Source organism: Rhineura floridana, chromosome 4 (assembly GCF_030035675.1).
Source record: "Rhineura floridana isolate rRhiFlo1 chromosome 4, rRhiFlo1.hap2, whole genome shotgun sequence".
NCBI classification, from domain to species: domain Eukaryota; kingdom Metazoa; phylum Chordata; class Lepidosauria; order Squamata; family Rhineuridae; genus Rhineura; species Rhineura floridana.
The window spans coordinates 67,551,392-67,573,069 of NC_084483.1; the positions used below are offsets into that span (position 1 = coordinate 67,551,392).

The following is a 21,678-nucleotide window of genomic DNA, read 5'->3' on the forward strand; positions in this document are numbered from 1 at the left end:
CATTGTATTCCATGAAAAGCTGGACTTTGTAATCATATGCCGTTTACTATGTACAACAGCAACTGCATTTTGAGAGAAAAGATGTTTAAATTACAATGCCATGCCTTTATTAATAAGAGAAAAATTGTTGCAAAAAGGCAGGATGGAAATCCAATAAAAATTACAAACCCAATACTATTATGTGTATCCATGCCCAATGGATTCATGGTCCATTGCCCAATAATGCTCTTTCTTAACAAATTTCCTTTCAAGATGGCAACATACAATTTGTGCATGTACTAAGAATTAAGTACAGTACTATGTCCATTTCAAGTTCTGTGTAACTGAAATATTAACGTTTTCATTACAGCAGGATTCCTTGTAATTCTGTGCAAATCTTATTTAGCATTTTTTGTTATATTTGAAAATTTGGCTATCATTGTAGCAGCATTTATGCAACAAATAAATAATTATTCAGGGTAGTTGTTGAAAACCCTAGATGAGAAACGTGTATGATGAAGTGAGTCTCCCACACTCAAGAGGAACCTCATCTAGAAGTCCCAAATTTGAATTTTGCAATTCAGAGAAATGTTTAATTGAAGAAAAAATGTATTTGGCAACGTTGGAGTTGCCATATTTGTTTCCAATGATTGACACAACCATTTTTGTCATTTTTCTAATCCAATCCTGCATCTTCAAGGAAATTCCATTTAAATAATAAAGGCCTTTACTATAGGAAGAGGGTTGACAGCTACAAACCAAACATTGCTTTAGGACATTGTGCTGTGAGTTTATACAATACGCCCCATTCTTGATTCAAAACTTATGACTATGCAGGTAGCAGAGCAGACTTCCAATACACGAAACAGAAACCTTCACAAATAGTCTATGTAGTGGTGCTTTATGTCTATTGATTTCAGTGGGTTTAAGGGAGCGTGCAGTATTAATCAGGATTCCAAGACCCATGTGTAGAACACTGCATATTTCCACCCCTTCCCATTGTAGCCCCTCACATCTTCAAAAAGCAACTCTTTAAAGATGGTGGACTCACCAGAGTGGGATTCAAAGTGGTGTAAGGAGATGCTGCTGAATGGATAATTTGACACCAATCCCATCCACACGTGGACGAATGTTATCTTTGTGCATGTGGCTTTCTGGATCCTAACCTCTATGTTGGAATGTGGCTGGAGTTTAAAATTTTGCACTCAAAACATCTACAAATTAGCCTGCAGCCAGTGAACCCAAATTCTAAGTGCCACAAGAAGTCACAAAAACTACATCAGAACTTATTAAATCTAACAAAAAGAGGCTTTAATTAAGTCTGAACAAATTGTACCTGCAATTTTGGAGGATTGACTGAAATAGCCAGACATTGCATTTGTAGACCTGAATACTTACAACTTCATTTCACTGTTCCATAGATGTAATAGACTGCTAAAAGGGTAACTTGGAATAGTATGGTTTTTGTGTGTGTTTCTACTATTCTACATAGCGCAGTTGTATAGTTATCTTAGTTATGTCTATGATGTTTTCTTCCTGTTAAGGCCTGCAGTCACAACAACAAATATTTGAATGAAAAAATCAGAAAATAGATATGATCAAGTTGGTGGGAAAATGCGAAGGTTTTGTGTGCTGATGGGAAACAAACATTTGGGAGGTGGGCAAATGAGAGAATTGTTGACCGTGGCGATAGCAGAAAATGTGTATGCTACAGATAACTTGCCCCACTTGCATCGCACTTGCAGGGTTTCCAAAGAGGTTATAAAAACTGAGCATTAATGTTTCTGCACATCTACTGAGGCAGGCCCATTTTTTTCTCATTCTGACTGTAGCTCCTTGTACTATATCAGACGGCAACGTTACCACAAGATGTGGAAGCAACCCGTCAACAGATTGCAGGGTGCCGTCTCTGAAAAGAAGATGCTTCAGATGACCCAAAACTATGCAATTTCATCTTCTGCTCTTGGTAACACTCAAAACAAGCTGTCGGTAAAGTTTACAGAGCAATCCTATGCTAAGAGGTAAGTCCACTGAGCAATGGGATTTACTCATAGGAAAATGTGTATAGGATTGCAGCCTCAATCAAAATGTGCGGGCACTGTCTCGCAGAAGGACAGAACGGAAGGAAATGATATTCCCACCACCTTGCCTTCCAGAAACAAAAAGTGTTACTCCCCCACCATCTTTATGTAGTAGTGGATGATGAGGCAGAAGCACCTCCCTCTCCTGCTTGCTAGTAGGGAGGGAGGGGCAAGATTATGGCAATGTCAGTGCTGTGCAAATGCACTGGTGGAACCAGTATGGTGTTTCTGCTGGTGTGTTTGCATAGTGCCAACCTAGCCGCCCTGCTCCTCCCACTCTACTTCTCACTCAGTAGCAGCAACGCAGCTGCCAGGAGGTCAGGTGCCACCCTTCCCCCCTCCCACTACTACCTCTAACATCATCCTTAAAAAGGAAGTTTATGGAAAGATTTATAAGTCCTGCCTTGTCTTTTATGTTTGCAAAATATATTTAATATTTAAAAATATAAACTCTCTATAGAAAATCTTTATACTCTCTTCACCAGGAGCAAGTCTCCTTTAAATTCATTCTGTACTAAAGTACATATTGCCCATTCCATTGCCTAATTTAGATTATTGCCACTGCATCTGCACTTTGATGCAGTGCTCATAGGTGTTCCTGTGCTAACGAAGCATCGTAACAGCAATGGTATATCAATGAAAAGCCAGATACGCCATAAAGCTTTAGAAGGGAAATTATCCTATCCCATCCCTTTATTTTGACACAGACTTCTGGACGAAGCCTAATGAAAGCACACATATGGTTATTATCTCTCTTACAACAGAGAAGGAATGCATGCATCAAGGCATCAGCTCGTTGCAATAAGAATACTTTAAGGACGGCTGTTATAAAATAGTAGTTATATATATTTTAAAGTGTTTTTTGTTTCATCTAAATCAGACCTGAGTGTTGTTTTGTTATTTAAAGAGCAAAAGATGTGGGGGGAAAGAGTGCTGCAGGAAACGCTGCTTAATTTGTTGCATATGGCCAAACGTGTTATAAAATGAAGTGGTATGCTACCAGGAAACTAAATGGGCTATTCTGCAAACAAACGCAGCTTAACTCAGAACACTACAGCATATCCAAATATCTGCCTATAGGCAAGTCAAAAGATTCAAACTTCCTTCAGCATTTTTTTTTAAACAAACACCTTACAAGGTACAATAATCACCTTAGCATATTCCCTAAACGGAAATACATTGCAGAAACCAATACACTGTACTTTTTATTTTTAAAAGGCTTTATCAAACCATATGTGCAGATACTTGAGATGATGACAGTGTTAAGCTTCCTAGAGTCCTAGAGTCAAAGAAATTCTGCTGCCCCCCGCTGCTAAGTAAGTGCACTCCTTCTACAGGGGGCAACATCTGCCGATCAGTCATGGTTCCACTTGGCGACGACCCTAAGAAGCTTCCTTGGGAAGAAACGATTTTCTCAGGACTGGCAGCCAGTTTGGGGGATGTGGAGAAGTTGTATCCATAAAGTGCACAAGGGCTGTGCAGTCTGAAAGTGTTGTAGGAACTCTGGTGGGTTTGATTTGCAGCAAAGGCATTGCCTGATGGGGAAGGCATAATGTACTGGAGCTGCGGAGACATCCCCGACATCTGCATTGATAAGCCTGTCTGGGGACAGCTGAATGTGTCACCGTCACTGCCCGCCACAGGCATGTTCACTGTCGAGCTACCTGATACACCAATGTAAGAGGGAGTCCTTGGGGTTGCAAAGGTCTCACTGGCTTGGTTTGTAAGCCTGTTATAGGTTTCAGCCAAGGAAGTGCTGTATCTATTGAGGGCTAGACCTGGACGGGCGCAAGCCGTGTAGTCAGCTGGAGTGAGGCTGCAAAGCTGGCCGGTGTTGGGAGCAAGATGAAAGGCAGGAGAAGAGCAAGGGGACAGAAGATGGGGATGAGTGGCTGGTACTCCAGTACCAGTTCCCTGGAGCAAAGTGGAAGAGCCAGCATTTCCTGGAAGAGAATAGCAAAGTATAAAACGACATCCCAGGAAAAGAGATTTATTTATTTATCACATTTATATTCTGCCGTCAGGGTGGCTTAAATGAGATTATCTTGACAATACCCTTTTGAGGCGAGTTTGCCACCCTGAGATCTTACTGGGAAGAAGGTCAAGATATAAATTTAATTAATTAATAAAAGACTGATAAACATTATGTCCAAGTCAACCCTTGGACAACCCAACTTGCTAGCTAAAGATGCATTTGAACCCAGGTCATTCCCTTCAAATACAACATTACCCACAGTATAACTACACCAGAGGCTCTAGTTACACTTCAATTATTAAAGTTGCTTTTGCTGAAGCCAAGCCTTTTCTCCTGCAGACCCATGTATTTTTACCATGTAATCCTCAACGGCCAACGCTATTGGAAGCTCTAGTGAAGGTGATTAACGGTGTGTTTATTACAATGTAAGAAAAGCCCTGCTGGATCAGACTGAAGGCCCATCTACTCCAGCATCTTGTTCTCACAGTGGCCAATCAGATGCCTATGGGAAGCACACAAGCAGGATATTCTGCAGTTCCCAGAAACTGGTAATCAGAGGCACTCTGCCTCCAACATTGGAGGTAGAATGTCCAACAATGGAGGAAGCCATCATGGCTCACAGATATTATTAGCGCTATCCGTGAATTTGTTTAGACTCCTTTTAAAGTCATCCAAATTGGGTGGCCACAACCGTATCTTTAAGGAGTGAATCCTGTAGTTTAACTATGGGAAAGGGTCCATCTATCCTGAATCTTCCAGTATTCAGCTTGTCAGACAGCCCCTGCTTCAAGTATTATGAGGTGCATGTTTATACAGCCACGAGAATGGCTGTATACTATAGTCAGCGGGGATTTTTCACATTCCACAATGTTAAATTGAAAATACCCCCATGCCATTCTGATGCTTCCCATAAGCTCATTTCAAAACAAAACCTTACAAAACTTATAGTCCTGAACTCAGAAATGCTTGCTTAACAACCCTCTCAATTGTCATGGCGATACACAAAACAGTCAGAGAGAATAGAGAGTTCAAAGTCTAAAAAGAGGAAAAAAACCTAGAGCCCTTTTGGACTTTTTTCAGTCAGAGTTCTCATAAGCTGTTGAAATTCATTAAAAATCAGCCATGTTCACAGAGTACCTGTACTGACCTTGCCCCATACTCTGACTTTCATCTTCTGCAGTTTAAAAGTTATAAAAATGCCTGGCTGATTTTTAATTAATTTAAGAAATTTTGGCTGGAACCCAATTATAACATCCGGCATGCTCAGAAAGAACCAACCAACAGTGTTCTAAAAGCCAGACTCACAGCTGCTTGGCTTGGCTAATCAGGGGGCCACACAAGACTTTGATTTCACTTTAGACAGTCATGGCTTCCCTCACAGAATCCTGGGAAGTGTAGTTTGTGAAGGGTGCTGAGAGGAGACTCCTGTTCCACTGAGAGAGAACCTGTGGCCAGACTGGTTTAACAGTCAGCCACTCTGATTGAAGCTCTGTGAGGAGAACAGGGCATCTCCTAACAACTCTCAGCACCCTTCACCAACTACAGTTCCCAGGATTCTTTGAGAGAAGCCATGACTGTCCAAAGTGAACTACAGGCCTGGTGTGGATGTGACCAGGGACAGCTTTGTTTTAAATTTGGGTAGGAGGCTACATGTGCCTGCTGTAGAATAAAAAGGTGAGGGAAATGCTGAAAAGCAATGATACTGTTCACAGTGTTTTCCTTTTGGAAAGGAAAGGGTCTTCCCTTCTGCCCAGTTCCCACCCACCCAATCTCCTCCCCCTCCCATCCCTGCCCCTCGCCTGGGTCAGTGTTGGACTACGATGTAGGAGACCAGAGTTCGAATCCCCACACAGCCATAAAGTTCACTGGGTGACCTTGGGCCAGTCACTGTCTCTGAGCCTCAAAGGAAGGCAATGGTAAAACCACCTCAACACCATTTACCATGAAAACCCTATTCAAAGGGTCACCATAAGTCCAGTCGACTTGAAGTCAGTCTATTTCCACTTTCAAACATGATTGCACAGAAATAAATCCCATTGAACTTAAAAAGTATACAAATGATCAAACCCACCCTCCCTTCTCCTCCCTCCTATCCCCTCCCTCTTGCCCCTTCCCTCCCCCTTCCTTTGCCCCTCCCTACCCATCCCCATCACCTTCCAATCCCCTCCTTCCCTCTCCCCTTCCTCCTCCCCATTGTCAGTTTTACCTATCTTAAGCATGATTGCACAGAAATAAATACCACTGAACTCTATAAGCATGCAAACAATGAAACCTCCCTTCCCCCTCTGCCCCCTCCAATATGCTCCTTCCCTTTCCCCTCCCCTATGGTCAGTTTTTCCTATCCTAACCATGATTGCATAGGAGTAAATCCCATTGAACTCAATAAGCATGCAAATGATCAGACCTGCCTGTTCCCTCCTTCCCCTTTCCTCTCCCTCCCTCCTCCCCGCCTCTCTTCCTTCTTCCTCCTCCCCTGCCCACTCCAACCCTCCCTCCCTCCCCCCCGGTCAGTTTTACCTACCCTAAGCATGATTGCACAGGAGTAAATCACACTGAACTCTATAAACATGCAAATGATCAAACCTGTCCTTCTCCTCCCCTCCCCCCTCCTGCCTGCTCCCTTCCCAGTCCTCCCCTCTGCATTTCCTCCCCTCCCTCCTCCCCTCCCCCCTCCCCTCCCCTCCCCATCCCCTGTGGTCAGTTTCACCTATCCTAAGCATGATTGCAGGGGAGTAAATCCCACTGAACTCAATAAGGATGCAAATGTTCAATCCATTCTCAGCAAACTTGGACAGGATCCCATTTCATACCTCCTGGATTAAAAAGCAGGGGAAATCACTAATAGGCAAAAAACCTTGCAGTTTAAGAATGTACCTATAGCCCACAGATATTTCTATCAAACTTTAAAAAGCAGGGAAATTGGGCAGCTATAGTGAATGCACCAGGGGAGCAGGAGACCTGACCTCCTCTCTGAGATATTGTACCGCCCTACAAATTTGTCAAAATCCAAACACAATTTTGGTTGGTCTTTCACAGTCCAATCCACTTCCTGTGTAGCTTGGAAGAATTTGGTAACGTGCCTCTGAGCATATGGTGAGTGGTGGCAACACCTGCAATCAGCCCAAATAACAGAAACAAGACATATGCTGTGTTGATCTTGTTTTAGCAGTGAGGAAGCAACATTATTAAGACAGTTGATATAGTTCAGATGGTCACTTTAAATATGTTAGATTTACTTTGCAATTTTAGTGAAGTTTCCTATAGGAAATCATTTTCTTTTGTTTCTATTTCTGTGAATATGTGAAGTACAGCAACACTGTGCAAAATTTACACTAAAAAGACTCCAAATGTAATTGTGGAATAATGGCACTGACTTCCGCAGAATAGTCTCCAGTGGACCTCAGGAGTGTCTCAGTTTACACAAGTTTTTTTTATAACCTTTTATTGTTACACAAAAACTTAACATAAATACAGCAAAAAAATGTAACCCTAGTCCCCTGCCCAGAGCCAATATTTATGATAACGATGTAGCACATACTTGCACAAGATAAAACGGTGGGAGATGAAATATATTCTAGCAAAATTCTAGATGTGTTCTATGTTTTTAATTGACCGTACCTTAAATAAAGTGGTTTAAACATAGCAGGCTAAAAACATGCATCCTCTTTTTTCCAACACCTAGAGTCATTGCTGAAGTAACAACATATTGTAATCAGTCTTTTACATCAAACTGCAGTTTCAGATTCAACTGTTAATGCACCCAAAATAGAAATAGAACATAACCTCCAATTTGAAAGACAAAAGACTGTCTTCACCATCATATGACATTGACCAATAAAAAGGCTTTGAAATTAATAAAAATAAATTTGACACAGATTTGTAGGATGAATAATGAGGGAAATAAAAGTTTCTAGTTTAGATTCTCTGTAGAAACATTAGTAACACAGGAAAGAAGCAAAGTAAGAACACCAACAAACATACAAAAATATAATTATCTTTGGAGATGGCAGGTGTTGCTACCACTCACCATATGCTCAGAGGCACATGTTACCAAATTCTTCCAAGCTACACAGCAAGTGGATTGGACTGTGAAAGACCAATCCAAATGGTGTTTGCATTTTAACCAATTTGTCAATTTTACAATATCTCAGAGAGGTCAGGTCTCCTGCTCCCCTGGTGCATTCACTATAGCTGTGAAATATCTGTGGGCTATAGGTATGTTCTCAAACCACAAGGTTTTTTTGCCTATTAGTGAATATTGTTATTACTATGAGCATAAATGGGAAATCAGGCACCATCCAATCAATCAAATATAGAGGGCCTTGCCCACAGACTTACAGTCTAAAATCCATTGCTCCCTCATCAGGGCTGATATCAAGATACCTGCTGAAGCCCAGATCCCTGACCTGGAGCTTCCTGGCCCTGCTCTTCCTCCTCGCTGTCTCTGCCTGTTCAGAGGTTCTCTCTCAGCATACAAACAGTGACAAAAATGAGGAGATAGAGCAGCATCTTCCACTTACTTTCCACTCTCCCTCAGAGCAAGGTGGGCAGATTGGACCCAACTTACATTACAGGGTTGTTGTGAGGGTAAAATGGGAAAGCAGAGAGCCATATATGTCACCTTGAGCTTCTTGGAGGAAAGATGGGATATATAATAATAAATACATAAAATAACATGAAAGGGATGATGGCGTATTGGGGAGCAGTGGTATTTTGTGGATCTGCAGAAACGTTGTATTTGTTGTTCACATTGCCTTGGAGCTAGAACAATCAATAGATTGGGCTAGATATGCCCCCTATACACACACACACACGTGCATAGGACCATTCATCCCCATGAAAGTGTAGAGGGAATACTGGTGAGTTTTGGGGGGAAATTGTAAGGATGTTCAAGTGATGGGTGGGGTTTTTCTTTCTTTCTTCAAGGGAAGGTTTGGCAGTATTCCTTTTGTACTTTGGGATAGAATGCCCCATAGGAGCATAGTTACATCATGACCTATCTGTTTTAATTTTTATTTTACTTAACAATATTTATAGGTTTGCCTTTATGAGCAGAACTCTTTCAAGGCCGCTGGCACATCCAATAAGTAAAAATACAATTTAAATGATTGCCACCACTCACCATATGCTCAGAGACTCAAGGCTGCCAAAGAAATGTTATCTTGAGCAACTCCAGAACCCTGGGCAAGAAAATTGGCTAGCAAGGACCAAATTAATTTTAGCTTTTTATAGGATAAGCGTTGAAACTGCCCCCTCATACATATCCCCCAGAGCTAAGTTGCTAAGTTGCTAAATTCGCCCTTGTGGCAGCAAAAATTAGAGCTAAAACCCAAAGACAGTCCCCGCCGTCAGCGTCTTTACCCTCTTAATTCTGTAAATATACTGTTGGTTCCATTGGTATAGACTTCTGTCTTATTTTTAACTTTTAACCTTTTATGTGTTTTTAGCAGGACTTCTGGTGTTTGTATTGGGTTGTTTCTGTTGTTTATATGATGTTTACATGTACCTGCGGTGGCCTACGAGCTGTAAGCAATAAACTCTATTCATTCATATGCTCAGAGGCACGTTACCAAATTCTTCCAAGCTACACAGGAAGTGGATTGGACTGTGAAAGATCAACCCAAATTGTGTTTGCATTTTGACAAATTTGTAGGGCAGTACAATATCTCAGAGAGGAGGTCAGGTCTCCTGCTCCCATTTACTATAGCTGCCCAATTTCCCTGCTTTTTAAAGTTTGATAGAAATATCTGTGGACTATAGGTACGTTCTTAAACTGCAAGGTTTTTTTGCCTATTAGTGAATTTTCATATGATCTGGTAGGTAACTGGCCCTGCCTTGAGCAACTTTGTGTCTTCTTGCAGCCCAGTCAGCTATATTTCACCTAGCCCCAGCTGATAAATTTTAATTAAAAATTAGGGCTGTGTGCTCATTCACAGGCAGCACATTTATTATTGCTGTTGGAGTTTTTTTGGGGGGGGAGTTCTGGGATGTGGAGGAAATATTCAAGTTCATGGGGAAATTGGACTTACCATGGCAAAGATAGGTAAGGCAGTAATTTTGTTTTTAAATGTATTAACTCCACCCTACTCTGCCCATCTCTGCCTTAGGCTACTCTTTATATCAGCTATGCAGTCACATGAAGCACTAAAGACCAATTACATAAACATGTTTTTCTCATTAATTTTGGAATCTAGAACAGTGCATCTCATAAGAAGGAGTCAAAGGTCCTCCAACTCCCAATGCCTGTGCAATTGGAAGATTTTTTTAAAAAGAGCACAGGACACCAGTATACTCTCTGAACAACATGTCAAGCCAAGGAAAAAGTATCATATGGAAGAGTTTGCTTGGGATCTCTCTAATGTTAAACACCTGCCAACACCAACACTAACTTCTATCGCTTGTGTGGCCCTAAGCAAAGAAAAAACAGGGAAGGCTCTTTTTGAAGAAGTCATACATACTTGTAGGAAATTCATTACCATGATATATCTCTCTTCTAAACTAACTCTGCTCCTTCAGTGTATTTTAGGAGGGTATTTATTTTACATCCCCATAATCCCTGGCAACAAATACAGAATGAAAAAACGTAAGCCAAGTCCTAAGGGATCGCTACACTCTTCAGCATCTCTACAATACTTCAGATCCAAAGCTAACTTTCCATCAAGAATATTTGACACACACACATTTCCCTCATAGTTTTGGCAAAATTGAATCAATCTGGAATTTTTGCCTGTACTCATATTCTAGTGCCATATTTTTATGGAAATCTTAAAACAAATGAAACTTTTTGCCTTGTTGTCCACTCCTTTCTTGTTACTGCTGTTGAGTATAACTTCAGATCAGCGTAGCATGGAAAATAAAAGTTTGTGGTTCTGGTTAGCGTTGTCTAACAAAATTGGGTTCTTTTTTTAAAAAAGAGCTAAAATCATTTTTAAATTACTTACCTTGGCATGACCTGGGACCAACAGCTACCAACAAAAATGCCTTGTGCATGATCCAGCCAAAGTTATCTTTTTCAAGTTACATTAATATTGATAAGAGGAATTTAAATGTATGCTAGGACAAGGCAAAGTTCTTTGCAAGTCTATTTGTAGGATTTGCAATACCTCAGTTCATTTGCAGTTTACTGAAGACACCTTTGCTAAAGTTGAATTTTACACTTAGATCAAAGTTCTTGCAGTCACTCTGTAGTATTTAGTTCTGAATTATGAGGCAATTCAGGCTTAGAATGGGCAGTTTCCTAATTTGCTGCACTGCCAGCAAGTTAAACAAGGCATACTAAAATTAGAATGTTAAAAACAGTATGAAAGAATACTGAAGATTATTGCTTTCTGCGGCATGACAAGATGAAAATTTTTAATTATTTTGCTTATAGTATCATAATCATAAATGCAAATTTTAAAATTTAAGATACATATTGGAAATTGCTTTATTTTCACCTTGGGACAATTGCTGGCAACATGAAGGTAAGCTTATATCTTTCTTTTCTTGAGAGAGATAAGTGGCTCAATATGACCAAAGGCTAACACCCATTACAAAATAATAACCCAAAGCACATAGCAAACTTCAGGCATGGTACAGCTAGCAATGCAGTGAAGCAGTCCCCTTGACTGTTCCCAGATCAATTTTCAGCATGTGACATGCACTGCAATCTACTCATCTCAACAAGCCCTGAATATTAATCTGTGGACACCTGTAATGAACTCTGAATATGCAATTCAGGGCCAGTTTGGCTTTATTATCATCTTGTTTGAAGAGAGACTCAAAATATACAAACTGAGAGTGGAAAGCCATGGATAATTTGTGTTTTTATCCCATCTTTCCTCTAAGGAAGCTCAGAGGGCTAAATGTGTCTTTCCCCTTTTAATTCCTACAAAAACCCTGTGAGATAGTTTAGGACAGTTGGCAGAAGCTAAGTAGAGAGAAAGAGAGAGCACAACTGGCCAAGCTCACCACGGAAGCAGAGATTTGAACCCAGGTCAGTCCAAGTTCAACACTAGCTTAGCCACCAGCATCTTAAGTTGAGGGAACCTGGAACTGTATATAACTGTTCCCTAAATTTCCTCAGGTTCCCTACCTGGTACCTACCTCTCCCAATTCCTCTGGTTTTCTGTTTAGTTTTAGAATAAAATCAGCTTGTTGGATTGATCGATCGACTGTAAGTTACTAGTATATAAGTAAGTATAGAATTTTTTCACAATTGTGAGATGTTTAGCATCTTACAAAAGTAAAACAAAGCCTGGGAGTAAGTTGCAATTTCCTGACTTGCTTGTATCAGCACAGATTTGGCTATAAGTATCAGCTGAAATGAGTTGGAAGAAACCCTGACTCAGTAGATCAGTGGTGGGGAATCTCTGGCCTGCAGGCCTAATTAGGCCAACCTCCAAGGCCTTGTGGACTTATCAGACTGCTTTGGTCAAACAATGCCCAACTTTCCCGTACCTAACATATGACATCAGGTGTGGGAGTTCAAGTCACCCATTTCACAGAAATTACTTAGGACACCTTTACATTTTGCTTTATAACTTTTGTTCTAGGAAGTCTAGAGACTTACTATTTTTTAAAAGAAAGCTCAGAATGAAGGCTTCTGCAGGTGGATGCCAGGTTGGTGATTCTCACTATAGAGTGTAATGGCACATACTCCTACGTGAGCGTGTATAGGACTTCAGCCTAAATGTAGTAACAGTGCTCATTTCATTAAGTTAGTGACTTAAATACAGCTTGCACTCCTACAACTCAATTCCAAAATTTGTTGAAACATAAAATACATGCAAAGGGGCTTAACGGCTGCTATGCTCACACATCATTATTGATTTGTATGTGAAATGTGAAAACTTTGCAAAGAACCTTAGGCATGTCTCCTGCTGTGCAGGAGCTGATGTCCAGGCACCCATTAAGAATTCATTGTCTGGTTAATTTACTGTACAACGATATACATCAGTGGTTCCTAACCTGGAGGCCGTGAAGTAATCCAGATGGGGCCGCAAACAGTAAAGAAATGAATTATTCATAAAAAATTTTTTAAGAAAGGCTTCACTCCCTGGACGTGTCTGCTCCTCACTGCCACTGCAGATGACACCTCCCCCTTGCTCCAAATGAGAGGGGAGGATTTTTGCTGAAGCATCAGAGCATCTTTGAGGTGTGCCAAAGACAGGCATCTGCCTATAAAATATGTGGCAGATGCCAAAGGAGACTGAGGGTGGAGCTTCCAGGAAGAAGAGGGGATTACTATTGCGAATTCCCATCTCCTTGCACTACTGCTGCTGACGACATCCTTACACAGAAGGAGAGGAGAGGGCTTTTCACGAAGCAAAAGGAAGCGAGGTTGCAAGGAAAGGATGCTTTCCTCCTTCCTTCCGGGGGCCAGCCTGACTGCCTTTCTTGATTCCTGCTTTGCTGCCACCTCCTTTTAAACATTATTCTTATTTACAAGGCTGCCCAGATCTTGCCTTTGGCCCAGACAGAGCCAAGCAGCAGTGAGGAAGCACAGGACTTGCTCACCCACCATCTCTGAGGCTAAGTGTGTGTGTGCCAGCAACTCCCCTTTCTTCCACCTACACTCTGCCCCCCCAATCTCTCTCTTTCCAAGATGCTGCAGCAGTTGAGTTTTACCCCTCCCATGTGCCCAATTGCATGCACACATGCAGATGCTTGCAGGAGGGGCAGGTGTGTGTGTGTCTGCTGATCTGTCTTCTGCTCCATTCTCATTCCCCAAGCGCACGCTAACCAAATCATCAGTTCTGATGATCGTCCCAAGGCCTAAAAGCACTAACCCTCCTCCTCCTCAATCTATCCACCCTTTTGTCTTCACAGTCTAGCATCCCGACCACTACCACATTATTATTATTATTATTATTATTATTAATAATAATAAAAAGGTCAGCAGGTTGGCTGAGATCTAGATGTTACAGGTGAAATGTATTTATTTCATTATTATTGCACTTATATCCCACCTTGCCTCCAAGTTGCTCAAGGTGTTGCACAACGGTTCTCCCTGCTTCCATTTTATTCTTACATTAGCCATGTGAAATAGGTCAGGCTGAGAGACCGTGTCTGGTCCAAGGTCGTCCAGTGGGCTTCATGACTCCATGGAGATTTGAACCTGGTTCTTAGTCCAACACTGTAACCCACTGGTGTTGGGGGACAGTACTGTAAATCTCCAAACTCTGTGGGGGGGAGAGGAGTCCCAATTTGATTGGACCTTTGCATTAAGAAAAGAAAGCAACACCTCCCTGTCTGCAGGCAGCTTTGTATGGAAAGGGATATTTAGAGATGTGATTTTGCCATGCATCATTTTTTCAATTAACTGAGACTAAAATTACAATTAGTGGGGGGGGGTCATGAAAGTTTTTGAGCTTACAAAAGGGGTACCGTACTCATAAAGGATGGTAATTACTGGTATACATGTCTACTTCAGAAGTTAGTCTCTTTGTATTTAATAGGGTTTACTCTCAGGTAAATAGGTGGTTTTGGTTTTGGATTGGCACTGGAGAAAACAGGGTGCTTGTGCCTTTTAACAGCTGTATCTCCACAATCAGGACCAGCAGTACATAGCTGACTTACTATCGCAAGCATGAAATTGTCTGGTAGGAGGAGGAGCAATGACTGTTATGCCATCCCCTCCCCCACAGCAGTCATGTTGTGTTATACTATGCCTCCCATGGCAGCCATTTTGTGATTGGCGCCCACAGCACAATCTCAAAATTTGAAATGTGCCCACTGGTTGAAAAAGGTTGGTAACTCCTATTCTATCAAGTTTACTTCTGAGGAGACTTGCATAGGATTGCACATTTAATGATAGCCATTGACTTTTTTCATGTATGCATTTGCTGAAATTGTGATTCAAGGCAAAATCTATTCAAATCAATGGTAGTTTTGCCAATGACCAAAATGAGACAGACTGCTCACACAGTGCCTAATCTCTACCATTCTTCAAGTCCTAAATGAGACTGATACCTTGTTTTGAGATCCCGGGTATATCTTCCAAAGTAAGTGTCCTCAGTGAAGGTCTCCAGAATGCGTAAGACTCAACTAAAGCTTCCAATCCCATCCTAGGTAACATAACAAAGACATTTTGTGAGTCAAATAATCTATAATTTACTTCTTATGTTTTAAAGTGCTGTATGATCTCTTCCTATCTCACACACACCCTCATAGTGTAAGGATTACATTAAAAATGATCATGTTCCAAGATAATAGTTTTGAGCACACAATTTGGCAATGAACTTGCTTGTGACCCACAAAAAAAAAATACCAAAGACACAGGGTGCTGGCTTATTCCTTGTTGCAGCTGCTAAATCAAATATTTTAAAGCCTAAAATACATTAAATTCTTCCCTAATATTGCTTTTTCATGTGAACACTTGTTGAAATTGCCAAAATGTAATCTGCCATCTTTTGCTTAGAGGCAAGAACAGTTTATACAACTGAGTAGACTAATGTGGCCATAGAAACAAATGAAACGTGATTCTCTTTTGAAACTGATGGTTTGGTAAGAATTTTCAGTCACATTCTTTAGAAATTAGATATAAACATTTTTACTTGGTCTCTCAAAAACAAAACACAATTATTTATTTTATAAATAAATTTTACCTCTGCTTTTATACTTTTGAGGAAAACTTTCTTTCCAACTTGGCTCTCAAAACAGATTAATAATAATATAACTGTATTTAAAACCAAAAGCATAAACCCCAGCAATAAATAGACTTTAATAGTACAGCCCATAAAACTACAAAATCACAAAAACAGAGCAACATTACAATAACCACAATAAAAAACTTACAATTATTAAAAAGTAACAGTAAATAAATAAGTTTTTAAAGCCTGCTTAAAAGCCTCCACGAATGGCACAGATGATTACAAATTTGCTACCATGTTTGCATCATACAGAGCTTGAAAAAATACAGAAAGTGGCAACCAAAATGATCAAGGGTTACTTGGAAACATGTTTCCTATGAAAAAAGTTAAAGCAGTTAATGATTTTTCGTTTAATATAAAGATAATGGCAGGACAGTATGACAGAAGTGTATAAAATTATAAGTGATGCAGTAACAGAGGAATTGTTCCGTTTCTGTCATATAGCGCAGCTTGGAAGTTGGTCAATTATACAGTGAGTTGACTCAGGACAGACAAGACAAAACTACCCGGACATAGACTGGCTGCATATGTGTTCCAGTCATGACAAAGAAGCAAAGTTTCTAGATATTCTAAATGACTATTCCCTAGACCAGTTGGTCATGGAACCGACCAGAGGGACGGCAACCCTGGACTTAATCCTCAGTGGGGACCGGGACCTGGTGCAAGATGTAAGTGTTGTTGAACCGATTGGGAGCAGTGACCACAGTGCTATTAAATTAAACATACATGTAACTGGCCAATTGCCAAGAAAATCCAACACGGTCACATTTGACTTCAAAAGAGGAAACTTCACAAAAATGAGGGCATTGGTAAAAAGAAAGCTGAAAAACAAAGTCCAGAGGGTCACATCACTTGAAAATGCTTGGAAGTTGTTTAAAAACACTATATTAGAAGCTCAACTGGAGTGCATACCGCAGATCAGAAAAGGTACCGCCAGGGCCAAGAAGATGCCAGCATGGTTAACGAGCAAAGTCAAGGAAGCTCTTAGAGGCAAAAAGTCTTCCTTCAGAAAATGGAAGTCTTGTCCGAATGAAGAAAATAAAAAAGAACACAAACTCTGGCAAAAGAAATGCAAGAAGACAATAAGGGATGCTAAAAAAGAATTTGAGGAGCACATTGCTAAGAACATAAAAACCAACAACAAAAAATTCTATAAATACATTCAAAGCAGGAGACCATCTAGGGAGACAATTGGACCCTTGGATGATAAGGGAGTCAAAGGTGTACTAAAGAACGATAAGGAGATTGCAGAGAAGCTAAATAAATTCTTTGCATCTGTCTTCACAGTGGAAGATATAGGGCAGATCCCTGAACCTGAACTAACATTTGCAGGAAGGGATTCTGAGGAACTAAGACAAATAGTGTTAACGAGAGAGGAAGTTCTAAGCTTAATGGACAATATATAAAAACTGACAAATCACCGGGCCCAGATGGCATCCACCCGAGAGTTCTCAAAGAACTCAAAGGTGAAATTGCTGATCTGCTAACTAAAATATGTAACTTGTCCCTCGGGTCCTCCTCCGTGCCTGAGGACTGGAAAGTGGCAAATGTAACGCCAATCTTCAAAAAGGGATCCAGAGGGGATCCCGGAAATTACAGGCCAGTTAGCTTAACTTCTGTCCCTGGAAAACTGGTAGAAAGTATTATTAAAGCTAGATTAACTAAGCACATAGAAGAACAAGCCTTGCTGAAGCAGAGCCAGCATGGCTTCTGCAAGGGAAAGTCCTGTCTCAGTAACCTATTAGAATTCTTTGAGAGTGTCAACAAGCATATAGATAGAGGTGATCCAGTGGACATAGTGTACTTAGACTTTCAAAAAGCGTTTGACAAGGTACCTCACCAAAGGCTTCTGAGGAAGCTTAGCAGTCATGGAATAAGACGAGAGGTCCTCTTGTGGATAAGGAATTGGTTAAGAAGCAGAAAGCAGAGAGTAGGAATAAACGGACAGTTCTCCCAATGGAGGGTTGTAGAAAGTGGAGTCCCTCAAGGATCGGTATTGGGACCTGTACTTTTCAACTTGTTCATTAATGACCTAGAATTAGGAGTGAGCAGTGAAGTGGCCAAGTTTGCTGACGACACTAAATTGTTCAGGGTTGTTAAAACAAAAAGGGATTGCGAAGAGCTCCAAAAAGACCTCTCCAAACTGAGTGAATGGGCGGAAAAATGGCAAATGCAATTCAATATAAACAAGTGTAAAATTATGCATATTGGAGCAAAAAATCTGGGGTCTGAACTGGCGGTGACGGACCAGGAGAGAGACCTCGGGGTTGTAGTGGACAGCACAATGAAAATGTCGACCCAGTGTGCGGCAGCTGTGAAAAAGGCAAATTCCATGCTAGCAATAATTAGGAAAGATATTGAAAATAAAACAGCCGATATCATAATGCCGTTGTATAAATCTATGGTGCGGCCGCATTTGGAATACTGTGTACAGTTCTGGTCGCCTCATCTCAAAAAGGATATTCTAGAGTTGGAAAAGGTTCAGAAGAGGGCAACCAGAATGATCAAGGGGATGGAGTGACTCCCTTACGAGGAAAGGTTGCAGCATTTGGGGCTTTTTAGTTTAGAGAAAAGGCGGGTCAGAGGAGACATGATAGAAGTGTATAAAATTATGCATGGCATTGAGGAAGTGGATAGAGAAAAATTCTTCTCCCTCTCTCATAATACTAGAACTCGTGGACATTCAAAGAAGCTGAATGTTGGAAGATTCAGGACAGACAAAAGGAAGTACTTCTTTACTCACCGCATAGTTAAACTATGGAATTTGCTCCCACAAGATGCAGTAATGGCCACCAGCTTGGATGGCTTTAAAAGAAGATTAGACAAATTCATGGAGGACAGGGCTATCAATGGCTACTAGCCATGATGGCTGTGCTGTGCCACCCTAGTCAGAGGCAGCATGCTTCTGAAAACCAGTTGCCGGAAGCCTCAGGAGGGGAGAGTGTTCTTGCACTCGGGTCCTGCTTGCGGGCTTCCCCCAGGCACCTGGTTGGCCACTGTGAGAACAGGATGCTGGACTAGATGGGCCACTGGCCTGATCCAGCAGGCTCTTCTTATGTTCTTAACATTTCTTCATACAATGCACAAGTAACTTAAGGAATTTGCTTTCTTTGGAGACCCAATCACAACAGGAATTGCATTTCAGCACAGCAGTTTAAAGCAATCACAATGATACTAGGTCTCCAAGGCTTCAAAGGCAAAAAGATCCCAGAAATGTTGCAGAAAACAGTTATAAAAGATTAGCTGAATGTGGATTTTAAAAATAGTCTTCCCTCCAACCCACATGGTAATGGAGGCTTTTCATTTGCAGTTCAAGTAGAGATAAAAGCCCACCTCCTGGTGGAGTGTAGCCAAGGTGATAATTTATACAAGATGCCTTCAAACATTTCCACATTTTACCACCATTCTAATTTATACTATTTATACTACCAAACGGCCAATATTATTTAACTAAAGAAATCATATTTTTCTCCTGAAGTATTTAAGAGAACAGTATTCATACCTCCCCAAGTAAAGATTTTTATAGGATCATTTTCTAAGGACCTGTGTGAAGAACCTCAACTATTCTCAAGTATATAAAGTCTAATTTCACTTTGCAGATGTTCAGCAGGAAAAAGATTGCTTTCAAAGCACAAAGCCACTGAGTTTCTACAAAGCCATGTGTGAGACTGCAAAAAAATGAACAAAAGAAGAAAAGAAATCCTGTTATTTAAATGGATTTGCCTAAAGCATCCCCAAAAAAGAATTAGTGGGCAACTATTATGGCCAAGCTATGCTCTGGTAACAATTCAGTTCAATGCTGTACATGAAAAATTGAGAATACGAGACATTGATTTTCAAGGTTACAGTCTAAACTTTAGACTTTAAGCCTATGGGCAGGGTGTGTCTTCTTTGTTGTTTTTATAAATATTTTGTAAGCCACTCTGGGAATATTTATGGCTGAAGAGTGGGGTAAAAATCGCTTTAAATAAATACATTTTCATGTTTAACAGTTAAAATAGGATCTGTGCAGTCCTATGCGTGTTAGTAAATCCCAGTGTGTTCAGTGGGACTGACACCCAGAAAAGAAAACTGTGTGGAGAATTGTAATCTTAGGGTGATAACCAACATTAGTTATACTCAGAATAGACCCATTCACTCACAGTAGACTTAAGTACACTGATTTAAATGGACATGACTAACATTGGATAACACCCTTACATATTTATTCCAGATTTTAATTTTAAAAAATGAAACTTCTTAGGCCTCATGGCTTTAGAGATTAGCTTAAAATGAAATCTTTTAGCTAGAGGTCTGAGTAGTACTTCCAGAGATCACGTTTTCATTCACCATAGTTCACTGCCCCTCTTATGTCCATACTTGTCAATATTCAAAGTATTTTATTCTTCCTTTTCCATGATTAACTATTAAATAATTAGGATACAGTTTGTACAATTCTGAATGCAAACAATTCCAACAAGGGAAAAAAGTTGAAAGACTGCAGAAGAAGCCAATGTGACTTCACAAAAAGTTTAGAGATGACCTGAAAACAAAAAAGTACACATATAGAAAGTGGAAGAAAGGCCAGGCCACGAAAGAAGAATACAGACAGGTCTATGTCCCTCTTGGCAAATGTGAAGTACAAGTTGAAGGGGCAGGATTGCAGCTTGAGATTGATAGACAAATGGTCAAGGAACACCTAATTACTTTGAACAATTCAAATCTGCAGGGCGTGATGAACTGCATCTTAGAGTAATGAGGGAACCACTGTCTATTATGTTTGCGAAATTATGGAGGCTGGGTTAAGTGCCGGATGACTAGAGAAGTGCTAATGTTGTCCCTATCTTCCAAAGGAGCAAAATGGAGGAACCTGGCAACTACGGACCAGTCAGTGTAATGTAAATCCCTGGGAAAATTCTAGAGCAGATTATAAAGCGGTCAATCTGTAAACACCTGGAAAACAATGCAGTAATTACTAGAAGACAACATGGATTTGTCAATAACAAATCCTGCCAGATTAATATTATCTCATTTTTGGATCAGGTAACCTCCCTGTTAGACTGTGGGAAAGCTGTGGAGATAATATCTCTTGATTTCAGCAAAGCTTTTGACACAGTGCCCCATGATATTCTGATTAGCAAGTTAAGTTAATGTGGGCTGGATGGAATATATATCAGGTGGATCCACGGGTGGCTACAGAATCGTACTCAAAGAGTGCTTATCAGTAGTTCCTTCTCAAATTGGGGGGAGGTAATGAGTGGGGTACCGAGCCCAAGTGCTTTTCAACATTTTTATTAATGACTTGGATGAGGAAGTGCAGGGAATGCTTATCAAATTTGCAGATGATACACACTAGGGATGGATAGCTAATACCCTAGAGGACAGAAACAAAATTCAAAATGATCTTAAAATTTAACAGGGATAAGTGCAAAGTTCTACACCTAGGAAAAAGAAACCAAGTGTACATTTATAAGATGGGGATACTTGGCTCAGTGAAACTACATGTGAGAAGGGTCTTGGAATTGTTGTTGATCACAAGATGAATATGAGCCAAAAGTGCCATGTGGCTGCAAAAAAGGCAAATGCTATTTTAGGCTGCATTAACAGTAGTAGGGTTCCAAATCACATGAAATACTAATTCCACTCTATTTGGCACTGGTTAGGCCTCATCTTGAGTACTGCATCCAGTTCTGGACACCACACTTTAAGAAGGATGCCGATAAACTTCAACAGATTTAGAGGAAGGCAACAAGAATGATCAGAGGACTGGAAACAAAGCCCTGTGGAGAGAGACTGAAAGAACTGGGCATGTTTAGCTTTGAGAAGAGAAGACTGAAGGGGGATATGATAGGATTCTTCAAGTACCTGAAAGGTTGTCACACAGAGGAGGGCCAGGATCTCTTCTTGATCATCCCAGAGTGCAGGACACAAAACAATGGGCTGAAGTTATAGGAAGTCAGATTTTGGGTGACCATCATGAAAAACTTTCTAACTGTTGAACAGTATGATAATGGAATCCATTACCTAGGGA

At 40.6% G+C, this 21,678-nt stretch overlaps 1 protein-coding gene and 1 long non-coding RNA gene across 3 annotated transcripts in view; one reads left to right on the forward strand and one right to left on the reverse strand.

The window, feature by feature from the left end:
- Positions 1 to 2,718: 2,718 nt before the first annotated feature.
- TBX18 (T-box transcription factor 18) overlaps positions 2,719 to 21,678 on the reverse strand; it is a 44,571-nt gene continuing 25,611 nt past the window's right edge. The window contains exons 7-9 of one of the 2 annotated variants that reach the window (XR_009762190.1): positions 14,989 to 15,083; positions 13,986 to 14,198; positions 3,920 to 4,003 (exon numbers count right to left, since the gene is read on the reverse strand). Coding sequence is in view for 1 of the 2 variants with exons in the window: in XM_061623264.1 (XP_061479248.1) it covers positions 3,285 to 4,003; positions 14,989 to 15,083 (814 nt within the window). In the remaining variant the exon portion in view is untranslated. Of the gene's footprint in view, positions 4,004 to 13,985; positions 14,199 to 14,988; positions 15,084 to 21,678 lie in introns of both variants that reach the window. The other variant, XM_061623264.1, reaches the window with a different exon arrangement.
- Positions 11,952 to 21,678, forward strand: part of LOC133383144 (uncharacterized) — a 28,728-nt gene continuing 19,001 nt past the window's right edge. The window contains exon 1 of the long non-coding RNA XR_009762191.1: positions 11,952 to 12,010. This is a non-coding gene — a long non-coding RNA (uncharacterized LOC133383144). The remainder of the gene's footprint in view (positions 12,011 to 21,678) is intronic.